This window comes from Lampris incognitus, chromosome 2 (genome assembly GCF_029633865.1).
Source record: "Lampris incognitus isolate fLamInc1 chromosome 2, fLamInc1.hap2, whole genome shotgun sequence".
In the NCBI taxonomy this organism is placed as follows: Eukaryota; Metazoa; Chordata; class Actinopteri; order Lampriformes; family Lampridae; genus Lampris; species Lampris incognitus.
The window spans coordinates 25,035,898-25,056,645 of NC_079212.1; the positions used below are offsets into that span (position 1 = coordinate 25,035,898).

General features: G+C 42.1%; 2 protein-coding genes across 3 annotated transcripts; one reads left to right on the forward strand and one right to left on the reverse strand.

The window, feature by feature from the left end:
* Positions 1-1,733: 1,733 nt before the first annotated feature.
* nol9 (nucleolar protein 9) lies at positions 1,734-9,410 on the reverse strand. The gene is made up of 13 exons (XM_056273339.1): positions 9,266-9,410; positions 8,329-8,834; positions 7,747-7,957; positions 5,761-5,891; positions 5,416-5,551; positions 5,174-5,270; positions 4,965-5,062; positions 4,464-4,631; positions 4,105-4,357; positions 3,478-3,592; positions 2,826-3,000; positions 2,506-2,639; positions 1,734-2,349 (listed from the first exon to the last, which is right to left on the reverse strand). Exons 2-13 carry the CDS (start codon positions 8,800-8,802, stop codon positions 2,230-2,232), a joined length of 2,112 nt encoding a protein of 703 aa, XP_056129314.1. The 5' UTR covers positions 8,803-8,834; positions 9,266-9,410; the 3' UTR covers positions 1,734-2,229.
* A 258-nt stretch (positions 9,411-9,668) lies between these two features.
* Positions 9,669-16,595, forward strand: zbtb48 (zinc finger and BTB domain containing 48). 2 transcript variants are annotated; one of them, XM_056273338.1, is made up of 11 exons: positions 9,669-9,721; positions 10,328-11,137; positions 11,346-11,641; positions 11,749-11,854; positions 12,022-12,114; positions 12,250-12,336; positions 12,521-12,675; positions 14,219-14,355; positions 15,341-15,505; positions 15,679-15,767; positions 15,849-16,595. In XM_056273338.1, exons 2-11 carry the CDS (start codon positions 10,400-10,402, stop codon positions 16,272-16,274), a joined length of 2,292 nt encoding a protein of 763 aa, XP_056129313.1. In that variant the 5' UTR covers positions 9,669-9,721; positions 10,328-10,399; the 3' UTR covers positions 16,275-16,595. The 2 variants fall into 2 exon arrangements, with proteins under 2 accessions (XP_056129313.1, XP_056129312.1); XM_056273337.1 differs by having other exon boundaries at positions 15,679-16,595.
* The last annotated feature ends 4,153 nt before the right edge of the window (positions 16,596-20,748 follow it).

A 20,748-nucleotide genomic window follows, 5' to 3' on the forward strand; every position in this document is an offset into this window, starting at 1 on the left:
TGTCTTGGCTGTGTGCTTAGGGTCGTTGTCATGTTGAAAGGTAAACCTTCGCCCCAGTCTGAGGTCCTGAGCGCTCTGGAGCAGGTTTACATCAAGGATCTCTTTGTACTTTGCTCCATTCATCTTTCCCTCGATCCTGACTAGTCTCCCAGTTCCTGCCGCTGAAAAACATCCCCACAGCATGATGCTGCCACCACCATGCTTCACTGTAGGGATGGTATTAGCAAGGTGATGAGAGGTGCCTGGTTTCCTCCAGACGTGACGTTTGGCATTCAGGCCAAAGAGTTCAATCTTGGTTTCATCAGACCAGAGAATCTTGTTTCTCATGGTCTGAGAGTCCTTTAGGTGTGTGTATATCTTATATTGTGTTTGCTGTGTTTTTCTGTGTCTGTCTTGCACTGTTTGGTGAAGCCAAAGCCCTCATTTCATTTTTAACATGTGCCTGCACATTGTTTTTAACGACAATAAATTGAATCGAATTGAATTGAATTGAATTCTGGCAAACTCCAAGCGGGCTGTCATGTGCCTTTTACTGAGCAGAGGCTTCCGTCTGGCCACTCTACCATAAAGGCCTGATTGGTGGAGTGCTGCAGAGGTGGTTGTCCTTCTGGAAGGTTCGCCCATCTCCACAGAGGAATGCTGGAGCTCTGTCAGAGTGACCATCAGGTTCTTGGTCACCTCCCTGACCAAGGCCCTTCTCCCCCGATTCCTCAGTTTGGCTGGGCAGCCAGCTCTAGGAAGAGTCCTGGTGGATCCAAACTTCTTCCATTTACGAATGATGGAGACCACTGTGCTCTTCGGGACCTTCAAAGCTGTAGACATTTTTTTGTACCCTTCCCCAAATCTGTGCCTCGATACAATCCTGTCTCGGAGGTCCACAGACAATTCCTTTGACTTCATGGCTTGGTTTCTGCTCTGACATGCACTGTCAACAGTGGGACCTTATATAGACAGGTATGTGCCTTTCCAAATCATGTCCAATCCATTGAATTTACTACAGGTGGACTCCAATCAAGATGTAGAAACATCTCAAGGATGATCAGTGGAAACAGGATGAACCTGAGCTCAATTTTGAGTGTCATAGCAAAGGGTGTGAATACTTATGTACATGCAATATTTCAGTTTTTATTTTTAATAAATTTGCAAAACTTTCTACAAAACCTTTTTCACTTTGTCATTATGGGGTATTGTGTGTAGATTGATGAGAAAAAAGGAATTGAATCCATTTTGGAATAAGGCTGTAACATAAAAAAATGTGGGGAAAGTGAAGGGGTGTGAATACTTCCCGGATGCACTGTATATATATATATATATATATATTGCCTACCAACGTTTCTCTCTCAATAAATGTGTCCAGATGAAATGATTCAACTTTCTGTGATTTTCTTACCTGGATTATTGAGCATGCATAAAAACAAACAGATAAGGTAAAAACTCCAACAGGTTTTCTCTGTATGTTCAAGGGCTTCACAAATGGAGATGAAGTCATGTGACATACTTGTTGCTAACCTCTTGCACTCTCATTAACCTAAAAAAGTCTTATGGCAATGAAAATAGCACGAAATTAACAAGCTGACACTAAACCAAGTCTCTGTTTGATTTAGAGATTACAATGTATACTCTAAACAAATAAATATATTAACACAAGGGTGACTGTATGTGTTCATCATTTTGTATGAATAGATTAACTAGTATAACAAAATTAATGCCGGCATCAAGCATAAAAAGCCACCAGTAATAACTTTATTTAAATCAGGTCAGTCTTGACAATGACAAGAAAAACGCCCAACGTTTAAACATTTTTGTTCAGTTTGGCTTGGGAATGTCAGCTACCCAGAAAAAAAGATTAAAAAGAGCTTTAGTGGCAAGTTATGGTGTTATTGTCCATTTGATACAAAACATTGAAACTCAAATTTGCATTTACTGCTGAAAAAAACTACTCAATGGGGTACTGGTTATGGTCAGCACAGCTAGATTTGTCAGAATGAAGTCCATTGATGGAGAGAGACATGCCAACCTCCATGACTATGGCCATCTAGACAACTATGGCCAAACAGTCTGTAAAGCTGGCCACTCAGGGTTTCACTGAGCATTGTAGAAAAAAAAAAATTTTTTTAAATGCTCCACCCTCCCTCTCAGTTCTGTACATTGAAGGCCCAATCTTAGTTTGATGTTAAAATCCAGTGAATAAGGATAAAGGAGAAAACAATATCTGATGTTTACCAATGGTCAGTGATTCCCGATTTGACCAGGCCTTGTCAATCCTTTGAAGATACGCATCTTCCCTGCCCCAGCGAGGTCAAAACTGTAGTGCGTAGTGACATATGGTGTGTCTCCATCAAAGCCAGGCTAAAAAGGAGAAACAGGAAACAGGAATTATGAATCACATATTTTCTATGATCACCTGTGATGGAATGTCTTCTTGAAAGAGTAGAGAGATGACAAGTACATGTCCCTCTGGGTTTACAGTATATTGTGTGCTGTATGAGGAAAATGTCATCTGACCTGTGTTGTGAGGATGCGGGAGGGTAGCGAAATAGCTCCCAGGAGAAGACAATTGACTTTACGGAGGATGGAGGGATCTACAGGGGTCAACAGGAAGTACAAGCCGCGTGCCATGTCAATGCCTCGAAGCACACCTAGAAAACAGACCACAATACAAACATAAGCTACACACTAAATACAACTTCATGTGCACAACTTCACCAAACCAACTACAAGTAATCAGTTGAGAGATCAAAATACATTAATTTATGGATTTATTTAGTTGTGGGAAGTGAAATATTACTCATGATCACACAAAAAAAGTCAGACAGGATACTTGCCAAAGCCGACACATGGGCAGGTGGGTGCCTGGGAGAGTATAGCGGGGCCTCCTGTGCTTGTTACTTTCTCTGCAAGGCAGCACAGCCCCACCAGACTGGAATTGGCAGCATAAAGCATATGACTTGGAGCCACCTTACAATGGGTCACACCAACAGCCACTGCTGACTGAGGAACCTTTAGGAACAGTACACAAATTATAAAAAACATACAATTAAATAAGCATACAGGTAATGCCTTCCTCTATAAAAGATGAAACAGCTTTTACGGGCCAGCCTGTGCCAAAACTAAAATATTGCTATTATGTGGTAGACAAGGTAATAAGAAATCTATTTACTAAATATCTAATAGTAGTTTATAGATCTCTCTGAGAAACTCATGAGTTCAAAATTATGTGATGGTAGCTCAAATGAGACAAAATGTGATGCATATGAATGTTCAGTATTTTCAGTTATATGTTTAAATGACCCTATTAGAGACCAATCAGTTTCATTTTGGAAAAACTGATTTTGAACGGCATGATGCATCTGTTACAAAAGTTGCATAAAAAGCAAAAGCCGATACTTTCAGGTGTTTAATGTATTCTTGATTTGAGCTTTAGTCTTTTTAAATTGAGAGCACCTCAAATGACTGAAAATCACATCTTTTGTGTACCTGGTAGGGGATGAGGCAGTGTAGAGGTCTAACAGGGCCCGGATCGGGAGACTGTAGCTGACTTAAGTAGGCAAGCAGTGATAATTCTCTGAGTTCATTGCTGCGCTGGTGTTTCCTGTCAAATGCATTACAAATCCAAGATGCAGAGAAAAGAGACACATGCATACACGCACACACACATGCGCACGCACGCACGCACGCACGCACGCACGCACGCACGCACACACACACACACACACTTAAACTAAAACGTTCTGCTTTATATACATGTAGCTGAAATAAATTTGTGAGACATTTTAAAACATTGGACACCTACCATTTTAAAAACAATTAAAACTATTACTGGCATGAAACACAACCTTATTATGAATTATCCATGAAGATAATTGTCATTTAAGATAAACTAAATCATTAGTTTATTGATTTGGGCAGGGCTGAAAATCCTTTATTTTCCAGATATTATTGTTTGTCCAGACAGACGGTATAATGGAAAAAAAATACTTGGTCCAAAAGTATTTTTTACCATGTATTTTAGAACAAAAGAAAGCTGGGGATTGCTGCCAGTAAGAGAGTTTGTGGCTTATAATGAATAAACACATCAACATTGATTGCCAATGGCACACTCACGCTGTCCCTTGGCATCCAACTCCTTGAAACTCTGCCTGTGCAATGATGTGAACATAACTTCTAGGGGTACTGTGGCTTTCTGTAAACTCGTCCAGAGCAGTTGGAGCAGGTGGGTGTGTCTGGTACCCATGTGCTGTCCTCAAAAATTCTGGAGTGAGTGAAGGACAATGGGTGGACCCACTATGGCCGAGTTGCACTACATGTGAGACTGGGAAGAGGCGGATCATGTCCACTAGCAGCTGATATCCAAAACCTGAGGATAGCCGAAACAAGCACATGCTTACACACTATTTACATATGGTAGAAATATGGTTCATTTTTAAGCTGCTGTGGTGGGGGACACCGATCCTCTGATTTACCTTTGACCCAGCCCATGGTGTTGATGATGATGGGGGTCTCTCTGCTTGGGGGGCGCCGGTGCCACAAAGACTTGAGGGACTCCAGGTAACGGTCCAAGTCAGACTCGCTTGACGTCTGACCATAGTAGATCATGTGCTCTGGTGTACGCTGATGTGTGAAAGGAGGACCTGAAAATAATACAAGAGAAATGTCCTATTCCCTCTTAAACAGATATTACAGCAAGTCTGTGAATGTTCTCATTCATCCAGGTCATGGTTATCCAAAGGAGTTGAATCAAGTGCAAATGCCTTTCTAGACCTAGTCTAGAATGGCACGAACCGAGAAAGCCTCTTGGATTAGAGGCAAAACGTCTTCACGGATATATACCAAGTCCAGTTGCACTTGATTCAACTCCATTGGATACTACAGCAATAAACATTTATTTGAAAGATAGAGTGACACAAAAAGTTTAAAGATATGTTATACAAGTAATACATGGTACAGATGAAGACATAACATACCCAAAAGTGGCTCTTTGACAGTAGATAAGGAGAGACAGCCTGCAGGGGTAAATTCTGTTTGGCCTAGGTCACCTTCTAAGTAATCTATACAAGTAGTGCTGCAAACACACAGACATAGACACACATTTTGCTTATGAAAACATCAGAGCATTAAACCACATCAATAGCAAACCTCACTTAATTGCTTTGTTGTCATAAGGAAAACTTACTGATTAAGTAATGTATTGATGAGGATGCGGATAAATGTTGATTTCCCGACATTCTTTGTTCCATAAACAAGGATAACTGCACAGCCTTCTGTGTCTCCTATGATGGATGATATGTATTCAGTAAGTTGCCAGGGTCAAATATCAAATGAATTCCTTGTGTGTTTCAAATTGAAAAAGAAAAGAAGTTATGGATAATGTACAATCTGACCATGATACTTATGAATGTAATGTTCTTTGTGTACCTCTGCAAGCACTAACTACTGAATTGACAGCATCTCTGTAACTCTGTGACAAGTTGAGGCCTACAACTGTGCTGGACAGTGGAATAACACCCAAACCATTTAATGGAGTGTCTAGCACAGCAGACATGAGTTCACTCTGTAAAAAAGGAGGAAGGAAATGTTACTGTGAAGCACCGTGTGTAGCGTACCTGTCCCCTTGAACATTGAGGCATCAGGATAAACATGGAAAGACATAATTTGATAAACAGTATATTCAGCGCTTATTGTAAATCAAAGGTAATGGAGAATATTGTGATAAAGTCCAAATTTAATGTCAGCTAAACATAAAACCATCTGTCAACTCACCACTGTGGGGCTGAATAATTCACTGAGATCTGTGAAATTGTACAGAAATCGTGTCAAAGGGGTCTCCATTGGTTCCAAGAGAATCAGAGAGGAGTTCATGCTTATACTTCTCACTAGCTTCTTACGTGATGCTGTGAAAAACAATAAATATAAAAAGACATACAAAACAATGAATGTCAGGTGAGCACAATCATTTTCTACCAAGCAGGAAAAGCAAACAAAGAAGTCCCAAGAAGAAGGGAATCAATAAGTATGAGACAAATCTTTAATAACTAGAGGATCTCTGCCAGGCATACGTATCTCCCCTTCTCCGATGCTCAGACCTGGCGATAAACCCTTTTTTCACCTACCAGGAGAAGGGAAATACATGCATACATGGACAGAAAAACTGATGTTTTTCCTGCCATTATAACAGTTTTGCACTGCACCCAAGTCGATTTACTAGACAATATGGAAAAAAAAGTTGTTAATATGTAGTGCTGAAGCTAAAAAAAATTCTACCAAATAAAAACGTTCTGCCTGTCAGTCTATGGATGTGCAGCCTCCCAGGAGGACCCTCGCGTGAAAGCAACCAAGTCTGACATCAAATGACAGAGATCAGGCTATCATAATTTCAAAGCCCTTCTTAAAAGATGTCAAATGTGTTTAACCGTCAGTTTTCATGATATAAAATGAATCAAGGTGAATGGCTGCTCTGCTGATTGACGTTCATTCATAAAACAACAGTAAGAAAACATAGCTCAGCCATGGGAAATGTTTTATCGTAGCTACTGAGATGATTTCCAGCAGTGACTGTGATTAATCCTACTCTTGAAATTGTATTTTCATAGTGGAGTTTTAACATTGAAGACTATGGCACTTCTGCGTGGCGGCGAGGTGAATACGGTGAATTATTTTTGGTTCATCCAGTGTTCCTCCTGCTCTCCTGTGCTGAGAACAGCAGTGAATGATTTGCTGGCTTGCGAAATACGATCGACTTACTTTACTTTCTAGACTCATACCCCTATACATAATGTTTTGGTTTTGACACTATCGCAGCCTGATCTGACTCAACCATAAATGTGAGTCACGCATGCGCACGGTTGACTCAAAGAGCGGCCAGTGACGAAAAGCAGCATTGGTTGAGCGGGCTAGAGAGTGAATGAAGAGAGCGAGTGGCAATAGCAAGAACAAACGTATTTTATCACCGCAACCACAAGAGGTTCTTCATCAAACAGTCATAACTGTGCACAAAACAGTTTAGGCTGATGGGTCCTGTAGTTTGCGAGATTAGCCGCGGACAGAGACGCACGCATGCACGCACACACACATGCTCACACACACACAACCATCCATCCATCCATGATCCAAACCGCTTAGCCTGCTCTCAGGGTCATGGGGATGCTGGAGCCTATCCCAATAGTCATAGGGCGGCAGGCAGGGAGACACCCTGGACAGGCCAACAACCACACACACACACACACACACACACATACAAATTACATTACAGTCATTTAGCCAACGCTTTTATCTAAAGTGACTAACAATAAGTGCATTTAACATAGGAAATCAGGAGAACTACTAGTCATCAGAGGTCATAAGTGCATCTTCTCTCTAAACAAGCACATGCGTGTGCGCGCACACGCACACACACACACACACACACACACACACACACACACACACACACACCTACCTAGGTACAATTTAGTACAGCCGATTCACCTGACCTACATATCTTTGGACAATGGGAGGAAACCGGAGCACCCGGAGAAACCCACGCAAACACGGGGAGAACATGCAAACTCCACACATAGGATGAACTGGGATGACCCCCAATGTTGGACTACCCCAGGGCTCGAACCCAGGACTTTCTTGCTGTGAGGTGACCGCGCTAACCACTATGCCACCGTGCCGCCACACCCAACCAAATGCATACAAATATACAATAATAAAAACAATAATAAATGCCTCTAAATATGGTAGGTGAGTGTCAAAAGCTCTTACCTGGGTTAAGATACTTGCGAAGGATTGCCGTGACCTCCATTTCCTCATCTCTAATGCCATCAGCGCTCCCCAGTGCAATGATGGTCACAGGGCAATGGGACGCGGGAGAAAACAGTGGATATGACTGCTGTCCCTCTTCGATGGTAAAACCCATAACCTCAACTCGACCATAAAGGCAGGTCAAAAGGCACTTCCCCCGGAAACACAGGGTCTTGCAGAAAAGTAATATACCTAATATATTTAATCATACTAAAGCATTTCAACAATTCATCTTTGAAGTTGCTAAATAATCTTATGAATGAGCAATAGCTTAAATTAAATAGTCATTTATCACTGTCATCAGGGCAGCAGTGATAGATAGAAGAGATGGGTATACTACTATAAGGGCAGGTAGAGTACTGAAGTGGAAGTGGGTATACTACTCTCCTATATGTTTCAATGGCTATTGGTTGACAAGTGGGTATTCTCCAAATAACCAGAAAAAGAGGTAGGTATACTCTGTGGATCTGCGTATACCCTCCACTACACCACTGATTGACATTCACTTCGATAGGCAGTCTATAACCATAGTGCTTTGCATACCTGACTCTTCTGCATGACCAGGACTGCGTGATTATGCCGATCATCTCTCTGTGCACAGTGATGTAAAGACTCTCCCTCCAATCTCATTGAGCTCAAAGTCTCCATTCCATCTGATGTCTCCAACCCATTCTCGAGAATGGATCGAGCATAGGCACTCCAGTCTTGTGATTCATCTGACTCAACATCAGCCATCTGTGTTGAATTCCCATTAGTATTGGCACAGGACTTCTTGAATCCAGACTGGGTTTGAATGGCTTTGTTAGACCCAGAAACCGACTTGTGTTTCTTCTTCAGTCTCTTGAGATGAGATTTCTTCTTTACAACGGTTTGATGTTCTTTTATCACCTTAGCCATGACATGACTAGAGTTAAGATTTGAGGAAATGATGGGAGCTCTGAACCGTCTCCCCTTTGCGTCCTTCCATTTGGTGGAGCTCGCAGGAACCTTGACATGAGCGGCTCTGTTAACCTTCATGGTTCTGCATGTAACAATTATCCCTGTGTTCCCTGATGAAAAAGAGAAAGGGGACAGCTGAAAATAATGGCAAAACACGTTACTCTACATACACTCTCTGTTGCTACGTGGCTCTACGAACGACAAAAAAAACAGTAAGCTAACAATGTCTCAATGATGTCCCGTATGTACATGATTGATTGAAAGAAGACAAATTTATTTTGCACCCTTTCTGTTGTCGCATGTTGGCCACCGATGCTAATGCATCTGATAAGAACTTTACCTACATAACGGCAGCTATAGCTAGCGTCAAACGTTCGGCGAATTAACACAACAAAATTCACTGCCAAAGCGGAATCATCCGTTAGGAAAACGATGTATATTATTACTGCTACCACTGGCTAAACGTTACAAGAGCTAGCTAGCTAATTTAAGGTAGCTAGTTGCTACTGTTGTTGCATTAAGACGAGAGAGGAAAACATACACCCAACGTGGGAAAACGAAGTGAAAGTGCAGGATCAACCCCTGATTCTTATTTCAGTTGGATAACCTTTTCAAAAGGAAAATCAATCAAAGGAGTTAACCAGTTATTGACGCGTTTTTACAACTGGCTGCATTAGCTAAGACAGGCTAACATGTGTGAGCCGAAAACAGACGACGCTTCCAGCTGGCCGATGAAGTGTTAGCCCGGGGTGCAGTGAGCTCCAAAGGTTATTGTCTGATTTCCACATGATACTTAAGCTGATTTTCAACAATGCATAATAAATAGTACCTATATTGGATTTTGCACTAATGATTATATCATCTCTCCAGGAAAAAAAAGATGTCTAACAATGTCGCTGGTTAAAAAGTGGACAAAAATATTTTTCGCAGAGTTGATGTATGTCAATTGCGTCACATCCTCTTCCTTTACAATTTCGAGGGGCCTACGCGAAACAAGGTGCATATATCCTAGCTTGCTACGTTTTCATGGTATTTACAAAACAACAGGTCAAAATGAAGCTTCTTAGCAGATAAAAGTGAATTACCAACCTTCATGGTAGTAAGAATGCGAATCTCAAAATGCTATTGCATGGTGGCTACACTGGTAAGGGAGTGTCTTTCAAAATATGTGTTTCGAAATAAACGTCGAGCCATATACGTAGCAAGGGGCTTGCAATCACCTTAAGCAATAAGTCTGGTATACGCGTTTTAACTTTAAAATGAGTGTCATGATTCATGCAATAATAGTGTCTTAAAACCCAGTGCCCGATGAAAATATATCTGTCGTAAAGTTTTGAATATTAGTGTTACTCTGAAGCGTTCCCTAATGCTGAAAATGTTCACAGATGTTGCATTCATGTTGCTGTAATTTGTTAAAATTCATTCAACACTCCTGTGAGTAGAATATGGTATTTCTACTTAACAGTTGTTGTATTGGATGTGACAGAATGCTAGTATTAAGGCATCTATGATATGCAAAACAGCGTTTTATCCTTTTAATTTTTCTTAATCGATATTACATTTTTTAATTAATTTATATAATTACATTTTTTTTACTTTTCAGAAAATTCCTGCTTTATGCTGTGAAGTTATGTCCCTCCGCCTTGAGTAGCGTTGATCTGCGCTAAATTGCGACATGCTTTCTCAGGAGACCAGCCATGCACAGCGTGTGCTGTCCGCCCTGAACCAGCAGAGGGCAGCAGGTGGATTTTGTGATGCCATGTTGAATGTGGGCGATGGGGTGGTATATTTGGCCCATCGTAATATTCTTGCCTGTTTCAGCGAGCTTTTTGAAGACTCTAGAATGCAGTCCATACCATGCATGGAGATCTGCCTTCAAGACTGTCCCAATGATGGCCTCGAGTTACTGTTAAACTTTGTCTACACTGGAGAGCTGAAACTGGATCCTGTCAATCTGGAGAAGGTGCAGCATGCAGCCACCAGCCTGTGTGTACCAGAGGCACTTGCGCTCTGTCAGCGTTATGTGGAAAGCTCCTCAGAAACTGTGCCTGTGAAGAGGAAAAGAGGTAGACCTAAGAAGGCAGCTGCAAACTCCAGTTTTTCAGTCAAGGAGGAAAAAGCAATTGAAATCACAAAAGATGAACCCAGCTTTTGTACAGCAGCAACTGCTGCCTCCACCACAACTGCTACTACTACTTCTACTATTACCACTACTTCTAATACTATTTCTACGACTACTCGCTCTGGCCGCAAAGTCCGGGGCCCCAGGAGACTGGTTGGTGAGAACTCCACCACAGACTATACACCACCAGAGAAAACCATTAAGTCGACCCGGCCTATTCCAGTGGAAAAAGGACGTTGTGATAAAGTTGTTGGGGCTCGAAGCTTATTTCTGCCCTCAAGCGAATCAGAGGTAGAGAGTACATTTAAAATGTAACAATATTTTTTTTTCCTTAGGGTAACATTACAGCATCTAAAACTTGCCCACATGGGTAAAAAAAATTGTACAGGATTGTGTAATATAGACTGGTCAAGGCACATCATTTATTTACAATTATAAGATTGATGCTGAAAGTTTGTGGCGATTTTTACAATTTATGTTTTTATGCTGTTATTTTCAGGTGACTGAGTTACAGATTGATTTAAGTAGCAATGGTGTCAGTCCTGGGAATGAAGATGAGGATGATGGGGATTTTGAGGGGCTCAATCCAGACTCAGAGGAGGAGTATGTCCCGATTGCCCAGGCCAGCCCCACAGCCCCATCAACATCAACAACTCGGAGATGCAAAGTCCAAAGTAAAGTGGTCAAAAAAGAGAATGGAAAGGCCATCAGAGGAGACCCCAATAAAGACTCTGTGCTGTGTCCCACTTGTAACAAAACTTTCCGCAGCAAGTATTATCTTAAAGTCCACAACAGGTATGGTTCAGCTGATATTCAATGAGTTTCAATGTTTGGTTTTTTTTTAATTTTATTTGGCAACGGAGTGAAAGGTATGGCTCTGATTTGCTTTTTCCTTCATGCAGGCGACACACTGGTGAGAAGCCATTTGAATGTCAGAAGTGTGATAAAAGATACTTCAGAAAAGAGAATCTCTTGGAGCATGAGTCCAGAAACTGTGCAAGGGCACATGTGAGTGACAGAGGATCTGATGTTTTCATATTTCTGCTGAATTGATGCAATTGCTAAACTTGTTTTCTGGTTACATTTAGGCATTTAATCAACAAATTCTCATCACTGTAAAATGAGGAAATAGAGAAACTTATCTTTTCACTTTTTGTACTATGTTGCCATCACAGACATACTCTTGCCCGACGTGTGCCTCTACATTCAGTAGAAAACAAGAGTTACGTTTGCACATTATCTCCCACACAGGGGAAATGCCCTACAAGGTATGTTGTACATCTGTCAAGCATAAAACATATTCAAACCAACACTGAATTAAAGTGGAAACATATAAAATGTACCCTTTTTTAAATCTGTGATAAAATCTGCATTGATAATGTATCGCTATACTTTTTTTCTAGTGTTCTTCATGTCCTGAGCAATTTATGCTCAAAAGGGATTTGACAATTCATATGATCAAAAGCCATGGCTTTCCCAAACCACATGCGGTGAGTTGTTCATTTTTAGTCTGTTTTCACCCTGCATTTATAAAACCCATGACTTATTTAAAACAGAAGTTATGCTCTTTAAACCTGTATGCATGTAACTACACACCGATTTAAAGATATTTTCTCATAATTCAATATGAGGTATTAACTTTTAATTTTTTTCCTATGCAATTACTCTCTACAGTGCACAGAGTGCACCAAGTGTTTCCTGACCAGCACGGAGCTGCGCGTGCACGAGGCAGCCAAGCATCGAGGCGAGAAGCCGTTTGTGTGCGAAGAGTGTGGCCACCGAGCCTCTAGCCGAAATGGCCTACAAATGCATATCAAAGCCATTCACAGGTTGTAGGACTGAATCCTTTACTGCCATTATGCAAATGAGATTAGATGATGTGACATAAACAGTCTGAGGGGGAAAAGTGAGAACCGAGAAGAAAAAGTGACGAGGCCAAGTTATAAAAAGAAGCTTGTGAACACGAAGGAATTTGCTGGGAAGGATCAGTATGGTTAAAAGAGTGGCGGTTAAAATCTTATGTAAAGGGGGTGTCCAGGTGGCGTGGTGGTCTATTCCGTTGCCTACCAACACAGGAATAGCTAGTCTGAATCCCCGTGTTACCTCTGGCTTTGTCGGGCGTCCCTACAGACACAATTGGCCGCATCTGCGGGTGGGAAGCCGGATGTGGGTATGTGTCCTGGTTGCTGCACTAACGCCTCCTCTTGTTGGTTGGGGCGCCTGTTCAGGGGGGAGGGGGAACTGGGGGGAATAGCGTGATCCTCCCACACACTATGTCCCCCCTGGCGAAATTCCTCACTGTCAGGTGAAAAGAAGCAGCTGGTGACTCCACATGTATCGGAGGAGGCATGTGGTAGTCTGCAGCCCTCCCCGGATCAGCAGAGGGGGTGGAGCAGCGACCAGGACGGCTCGGAAGAGTGGGTAATTGGATGGATACAATTGGGGAGAAAATGGGTGGAAAAAAATCAGAAAAAAAAGTCTTGAGTAAAACAGCAAACCGAAGGATGTGGTCTCATGAGCGCTGGTGTATTTCAGCTGTGATGACGCTTACAGCTCTGACTCATGGCTGATGTGTTCCTGTGTTACTGTGTCTGACACTTTTCATCACCAATTTCTTACACACTCAACTATTAGCTGATCCTCTGCAAAGAAAGTCCTAGTCTTTAAATATGTTCCTCGGCTGCCTTTTCCCATTTTCTTCCCATTGAATACCACATTCAAGCGCACTTTGCTAACATTTTTGTCATTCACCTATCAGAGCATGCCATCTTTTAATTACTCAGAATTGAAAAACAAAATATAAATTCCTTGGCATCCAGGTAGCGTAGCGGTCTATTCCGTTGCCTACCAACACGGGGATCACCGGTTCGAATCCCCGTGTTACCTCCGGCTTGGTCGGGCATCTATATTGGCCATTTCTGTGGTGGGAAGCCGGATCTGGGTATGTGTCCTGGTCACTGCACTAGTGCCTCCTCTGGTGAGTCGGAGTGCCTGTTCGGGAGGGGGTGGGGACTGGGGGTAATAGCGTGATCCTCCCACGCGCTACTTCCCCCTAGCGAAACTCCTCATGAAGAAAAGAAGCATGAAAAGAAGCAGCTGGCAACGCCACATGTATAGGAGGAGACGTGGTAGTCTGCAGCCCTCGTTGGCTCGGCGAAGGGGGTGGAGCAGCGACTGGGATGGCTCGGGAAGAGTGGGGTAATTGGCTGGATACAATTGGGGAGAAAAGGGGGGGAAATGTTTTTCAATTCCTTGTTATGAGTCAAATCAAGTGATGGAGGACCATTTTGTTTTTTTGTTTTTAATTTATTGACCGTTTGTTACCATCATATGTTGGGATGTGCTCGTGTTGATGTTTGTTCTATTTTACAGAAATGAACGTCCATTTGTATGTAGCTTCTGTGGCCATGCATTTACCCAGAAGACAAATCTGAACATGCATCTGCGTGTACACACTGGTGAGAGGCCCTACCAGTGTCATCTCTGTGGCAAAACATTCAGGACGCAAGGTAACAGCTGCCCACTATCTACCATCGGCTATGCAAACAATTATGTAGCTTTATACAACTGTTGGTTTCAACTGAGCAGCTTCCTCTATGAAAGGTGTGATCCAGCCTTGCATAACAATGCCTATAAAGCAAGCTGTCTTTTATATTTTTCGCTAGCAGTTTTTTTGGTAACTAGGGAAGTATTCAGAAATATTTTTTTCTCCAGTATTATGTTATTATTATTATCATTATTATTATTATTATTGTTGTTGTTATTGTTATTGTTATGCGGCATGGTGGCGCAGTGGTTAGCGCTGTCGCCTAACAGCACGAAGGTCCTGGGTTCGAGCCCGGGGGTAGTCCAACCTCTGGGGTCATCCCAGGTCGTTCTCTGTGTGGAGTTTGCATGTTCTCCCCGTGTCTGCGTGGGTTTCCTCCGGGTGCTCTGGTTTCCTCCCACAGTCCAAAGACATGTAGGTCAGGTGAATTGGCCATACTAAATTGTCTCTAGGTATGAATGTATCGACCCTGTGATGGACTGGCGGCCTGTCCAGGGTGTCTCCCCGCCTGCCGCCCAGTGATTGCTGGGATGGGCTCTAGCATCCCCGCGACCCTGAGTAGGATAAGAAGTTTGGATAATAGATATTATTATTATTATTGTTATTATTTATGATAATGCTGTGAAGAAAGCTTTTCAGTCTGCATCAGAATCAGAATCATCTTTATTGGCCATGTAGGTTTGCACATAAATGGAATTTGACTCCGGTTTTGTAGCTTTCAGTGTACTTAACATAGAATTACAATACAACAGCATGCATTGATAACCATTATATGAAAACTTTAATATCTGCACTGTAATCAAAGGTACTTTAATATCTGCCACAATCATAAACACCAAGACAGGACATTATTATTATTGTAAGAACTACCTCTTTGCTTTTTGTCTGTCTTAGTGTCATTTTATTATCTTATTGCCGCTTTAATTTTGAAATCTCTGTTTTACCAGCCAGTCTAGACAAACACCACCGGACACACACAGGTGAGCGTCCCTTTAGCTGCGAGTTCTGTGAGCAGCGCTTCACAGAGAAAGGCCCACTTGTCCGCCATATTGCCAGTAAGCACCAGGAGGGCCGCCCCCACTGTTGTCACATATGCGACAAAACCTTCAAAGGTAAGACCTGCCCTGCTTTAATGAAACAAGGGAGGGCCCTGTCCTCATTGTTCTCTATTCCATGGACATGTCACGTTTTGAGCCCAATTTCAAAGTACTACATGACTAACAGTATAACCGTGTTAGCAAAATGGCATAAAAATTCATTTTCCTCATGGTGTTTGTGTCCCCAGCCATGGAGCAGCTCCGTGTCCATCTGCGTCGTCACAAGGGCATGAGGAAGTTTGAATGTAAAGACTGTGGCTACAAGTTTACCCGCCAGGTAGGCTGTGAACTACTGCATATCCCTGTGCTCACCCAGGACACGCATTTATTTGTAACTGGTATATACATTTTTCTTCAGGCTCACTTGCGGCGTCACACTCTCATCCACAAACGCACCGAAAACTACAACCCCCGACAGAGAAAGCTGAGGAACGTGATAGTGCAGGAAGAGGAGAAAGGCCAGAGTGAGAGTGGAGTGACTGTAACATCTGGGGCATCACAGGTCACCGAAGATAAAGACCTTATTCCACAGACCCATGCATTTCAGGAAGCCCCGAACCCAACGCCCATCTCTGGTCCTAGTCTTGATCCCAGTAACACAGTCAAGGTGACGATCCAGACTGGTGAGGCGGTGATGGAGGGGATTGTGTCCAGCCAGAACCAGGGGCACAGCCAGGCAGCGGGGGACTTCATGATGTCAGATGTCTTGCAGCAGACCCATCTTGTCACTGAGGGGTATGAATCCACGATGGTTGTGGACAGTATATCAGAGAGCAAAACCTGAAGACTAAAAAGCTAGTCAGCATGTGAAGCTCACTCAGAGATAAGGTGACATTATAGTTGCAATATCCCCCAAAGGATTTTTACCCATTATGCAAGAGATGGTAAAGCACAGCCTATAACGTTGGGCCTTAAGTGATGATCAGAAGACAGGAAAATTGATAGACAACTCAACCTCGGTTATAACGCTCATACTTTTATTGGTGAAGTGAAATGCATGCCTATGAGGGTTGTTCTTTGTATAATTGTATTGACTTTTTTTTGTTTTATTAAGCCACCTTTTATCAATGTGCATACTGTGAGCGGACTTGGGAAAATTGGTATTAAATGGTCTTTTTGCTGAAGTTTGTCATGGAGTCCATAAATTAGATGGTTTTGCATCCACACAGACTTATGTGAGGATATTGCTCGATGAGCCGTTATCCGGACGTACGTATTTTTTTATAAGGTTAAAGTTACTTCAACAATCCTCTACACCATATCCTAGTGGAAAAACAATTTACTATAGTGCTTGAAGTTCTGCCTGCTGTTTTATTTTTGATAACCACACCGAGGTAAAGGATATGATTACAAAAACGATTCAAAACACAAACTTATTTTGAAAACTATGAAAAACAAACTCGTATTTTGTCCCTCTCATTCTTCTGAGGGTTGTAAACATTGACTTCAGCTGAGTAATCCCTGCAAACACAAATGGGTCTATAATAGCCTTTGCTTCAGTTGCATTAAAGTTAACATGACTGACTATGACAGCTTATCGCTTCCCATCAGTGAATATATCTGAGCTGTCAACATGCTATGTGTAATATTTTGACTTTTCTGAAGCATTATGACTAATAAGTGTCAACAGGGCTTTGCTTCATGGTAAATGCCAGGCTAGCTGCATTTTTTTTTTTACAGCCAGCTCCCCAAAAGACTTGTTTCACATTCTCAGTTGTCCGAAAACTCCACAGTGATTCAAGTGCATTCAAAGATGGAAGATGTCTACAAACATGCTGTGTCTGCTACTATGGCTGCACGATATATCGTTTCAGCACCGTCATCGCAATGTGTGCATGCACAATGGTCTCATTGTGATGTGAAATATGGCAAATTAACTAAAACACCGCATGCTACAACTTTTTGCTGCTTGATACAAAATGAAAACTTGCACAGTTCTCATTTTCCATGACTAATTACAATGTAAGTCTGTCTGATATAACAATTTGCTTCGATTTACAGGTTGGTGGATACATGGAGTTTGCAGCTAGTGAGTGACATGCAGGCTCTGCTTGCACAGTGAACCACCAATCACAATCATTCTTGATCAGTTTATCAAACAACTTAAAGTAGGCCCAGCTACTCAGCCACTACAACTTGAAAAAGAGTGAGGAACAGGAGAAAAACTCCAAAAATGAACATTTGGTTGCAAAAAGAAAAGCAATGTCAGTTGTATGGATTTTTAGATTTTCAAATTATCTTTAAGACCAGGTTGGTCTTGTTTTCATTCTCTCATTCATTGTTTTTATTCTGGTGAAGTACAAGCTATTGGGAATTTTGGACCATGCATATTTTGGAGCTTTTATTTCCAATATGTATCAGGATGCACATTTGTCCACTGTTGATCCTTCTCTGCCTGCTGTGCGTCGGGCGTGCACTAAGTTTTCAGCTCTCACAGTAGGCTGGCCATATATTTACACACTACTCTTAAAAGAAAAACCAAAATCTCTACAATTCAGCTTTTTTATGATTCTTTGTATTTTCTATGTCGATGCACTCCCCTACAAAATCACCCCAATCATTCTAGAATGATTACTCTCACTAAAATAGAAGAAGCTCTGTCTGTCTGTCTGTCCTGTGATTTTCTCAACAAGTGTTCATCCAATCGACTTCACACTTGGCAAGTGTGATGCTGAGGACTCAAGGAAGTGCAGTGTCAAGTGTGAAGTTGTTTGGATGAGCAGTTGTCGAGAAAATTGAAGGACATACATACATACAGAGACGGTCTTCCTGTGGTGACCAGATGAACAGCGCCAATTTACCATTACAACCTACACTGTGGTCCGAGATGGTCAGTGATTTAGAGAGCAAACTGGCTTGTGTTCAGAAACTATAAATACACCAGCAGTGTCCATTTCAGGGGAGGGGGGGATTTTGGGGAGAACACCTAATGCGCTGTGGACAGACTGTGTGGATATAGTGTTTACCGCCCTCTCCACCACCCCGTTATAACTCCGTGGTCCCTCGACCCCTTAAGTAACTGGTCTCCCTGAGACAAGAGCCAGCTGAGACCGGGCTTCCTCACCACCAACAGCACAGCAGCAGACCAAAACACTGAGATTCCTGTCATAATATCCACTGATCAGCTTGTAAAAACACCACAGTACTGTGATGTAAGCTTGCACTGATCACAGCAGACAAACAGACGAAAACTAAAATGTGTCAGGAGCTTTTTTTGACAGACTGAATCACTAGACAACTCATTGGTGTGGCATCTTTTATGGATATACAGGTAATGTTCATGACATGACGCATTTGGACCTGAGGAACTTAGAATGTAAAATATATTTAGGAATGAATCAATTTGGCTTTGGCCAAGTCACAATTCAGATTTAATGTACTAGAATAGTAAATACATACAGGGGAGAAATTGAAACAGTACAGTGTAATGTCTATGAATGTTCTCATTCATCCAGGTCATGGTTATCCAAAGGAGTTGAATCAAGTGCAATTGGACTTGGTATATAGCCGCGAAGACGTTTCGCCTCTCATCCAAGAGGCTTCCTCAGTTCGTGCCTTTCTGACTAGACTGACTAGCTTCATCTAGTCAGAAAGGCACGGACTGAGGAAGCCTCTTGGAAAAACAAAACAACAAAACAACAGATAAACATAGCACAAACATACAGGGGTGGATGGGAAGGGGGGCTACGAGAGGGAGAATCGGCAGCCAGACATGACGCCGGCAGTACTCTCTGACTTAAACAGATACAAAAGGGTAAGAAAAACAACAACAACAAAAAAACAACAAAAAACAACAGCATCGTCGATATTTGACTCATTTCAAAGTTATGAATGAGAGATCCTGTAATGATTTAATTTGGACCATACAAGTGAAAATGCACATACAATGCGACTTTCAAGTCTGAAAGATATTTAGGCTAACAGCATCTGTCAAATCACTCACCGCTCTTTCATTCCAATGTATCATTACTGTTGACATTTTATTGCACTAAGGGGATTTTATCCCAGTTGTTGACCAAATTTACAGTGAAAGAGAACTAATGATGAACTGCAGCCTACAACGATATCGAAATGTAGGCCTAATAGTGTGTATTGTAACGTGCATGGATAAGAAGAATTCGCTACAGTATTTTGTTCTTGGAAAGTCTTAACATAATGTGTTACACATATCCTATAAGGTACTTCCATTAAATATTTAAACAAATACCGACCCAAGAACAGGTCTCGCTTTACAAGGATTTGTTTAAAGGTTGTAATTCACCTCCTGGTGCTACATAGAGGAAAAAGCCTGCTGTAAAGCCTAGCATGCATTCCACACTAGAGTTCAACAAAGCAGCAGTCCACATTGCTCTGCAAGGGATCAAACTTCTCTTATGAATGGCACACTGGGCCCCTGGGGTTACTCTGCACACAACCCAGACGTGCACTAGACATAGGCCATCCTAACTTCTGTGCAAGTGATTAGTTTTATGTTGGGAAGATAATTGCATTTCCATAGTGATGATGAGCCATCCCTTTGACTGAGTCAGGTCCACATTTTCTTACTCGCATTTCCCTGTGAAACTGTGCACCACACAAGTTTTCCAAAAGTGGGGTGTGTGAAAATCACATTTGCTCTTTATCAGTCCGTTTAGTCATCTTGCAAGCTACTTTGGTTATTGATGTCATCCGGAATGACAGGGTGACAATTTTCAGAGGCACTTTCATTGAGACTAGGTAAGTATTTCAGGGTATTGAGCAACTTACGGTCAGTGTGTTTACCAATGAGCCCCCGAGAATAACTGACAGAAATTTATACTCCTGAAGAGAGAGAGGGAGGGCATGTTGGGAGGTGGAGGGAGGGAAAGAGCAGAGGTGGGGGAACAAACTGACTGGTATGGGAGGACGGGATGAGAAACACAGAGAGACCAGTGTGACAGGCAGCATGTGACTAACCTTCCCACAAACACCACCCACCTTGACGGTGTAGCTATATAGGCAAAAGGGAACACATGGCCCCTTCATCACACACCATAACAATCGATGCCTGTCTGGTCCAGAAACTGAACTCATGACCTACAGTTAGGGAGGATTACATATCAGGAAAAAAAACAAAACAAAAAACCCCAGAGCTGCAAAACTGGTAGTCAAATTTCATTTGAGGCAAAACTCAGAAGGTTGTTTGTCTGTTAAGTTTAGTCTGAAAATTGTTTTCAAGACAAGCAATGTCATGTGTTTCGGTACAGCTACAGTAAAAGGTCTTTTTTTCCATGGCAGCT

What these genes read in the sequence shown, in the direction of transcription:
- zbtb48 (XM_056273337.1), top strand. Translation starts at nt 10,400, where the DNA reads ATGCTTTCTCAGGAGACCAGCCATGCACAGCGTGTGCTGTCCGCCCTG. An exon ending in TATCTTAAAGTCCACAACAG is followed by an intron (nt 11,642 to 11,748) that starts GTATGGTTCAGC and finishes TCCTTCATGCAG; the next exon opens with GCGACACACTGGTGAGAAGC. An exon ending in GAAACTGTGCAAGGGCACAT is followed by an intron (nt 11,855 to 12,021) that starts GTGAGTGACAGA and finishes TTGCCATCACAG; the next exon opens with ACATACTCTTGCCCGACGTG.
- nol9 (XM_056273339.1), bottom strand. Translation starts at nt 8,802, where the DNA reads ATGAAGGTTAACAGAGCCGCTCATGTCAAGGTTCCTGCGAGCTCCACC. An exon ending in TGGTCATGCAGAAGAGTCAG is followed by an intron (nt 7,958 to 8,328) that starts GTATGCAAAGCA and finishes CTTTTCTGCAAG; the next exon opens with ACCCTGTGTTTCCGGGGGAA. An exon ending in ATCAATACATTACTTAATCA is followed by an intron (nt 5,063 to 5,173) that starts GTAAGTTTTCCT and finishes GTGTGTTTGCAG; the next exon opens with CACTACTTGTATAGATTACT.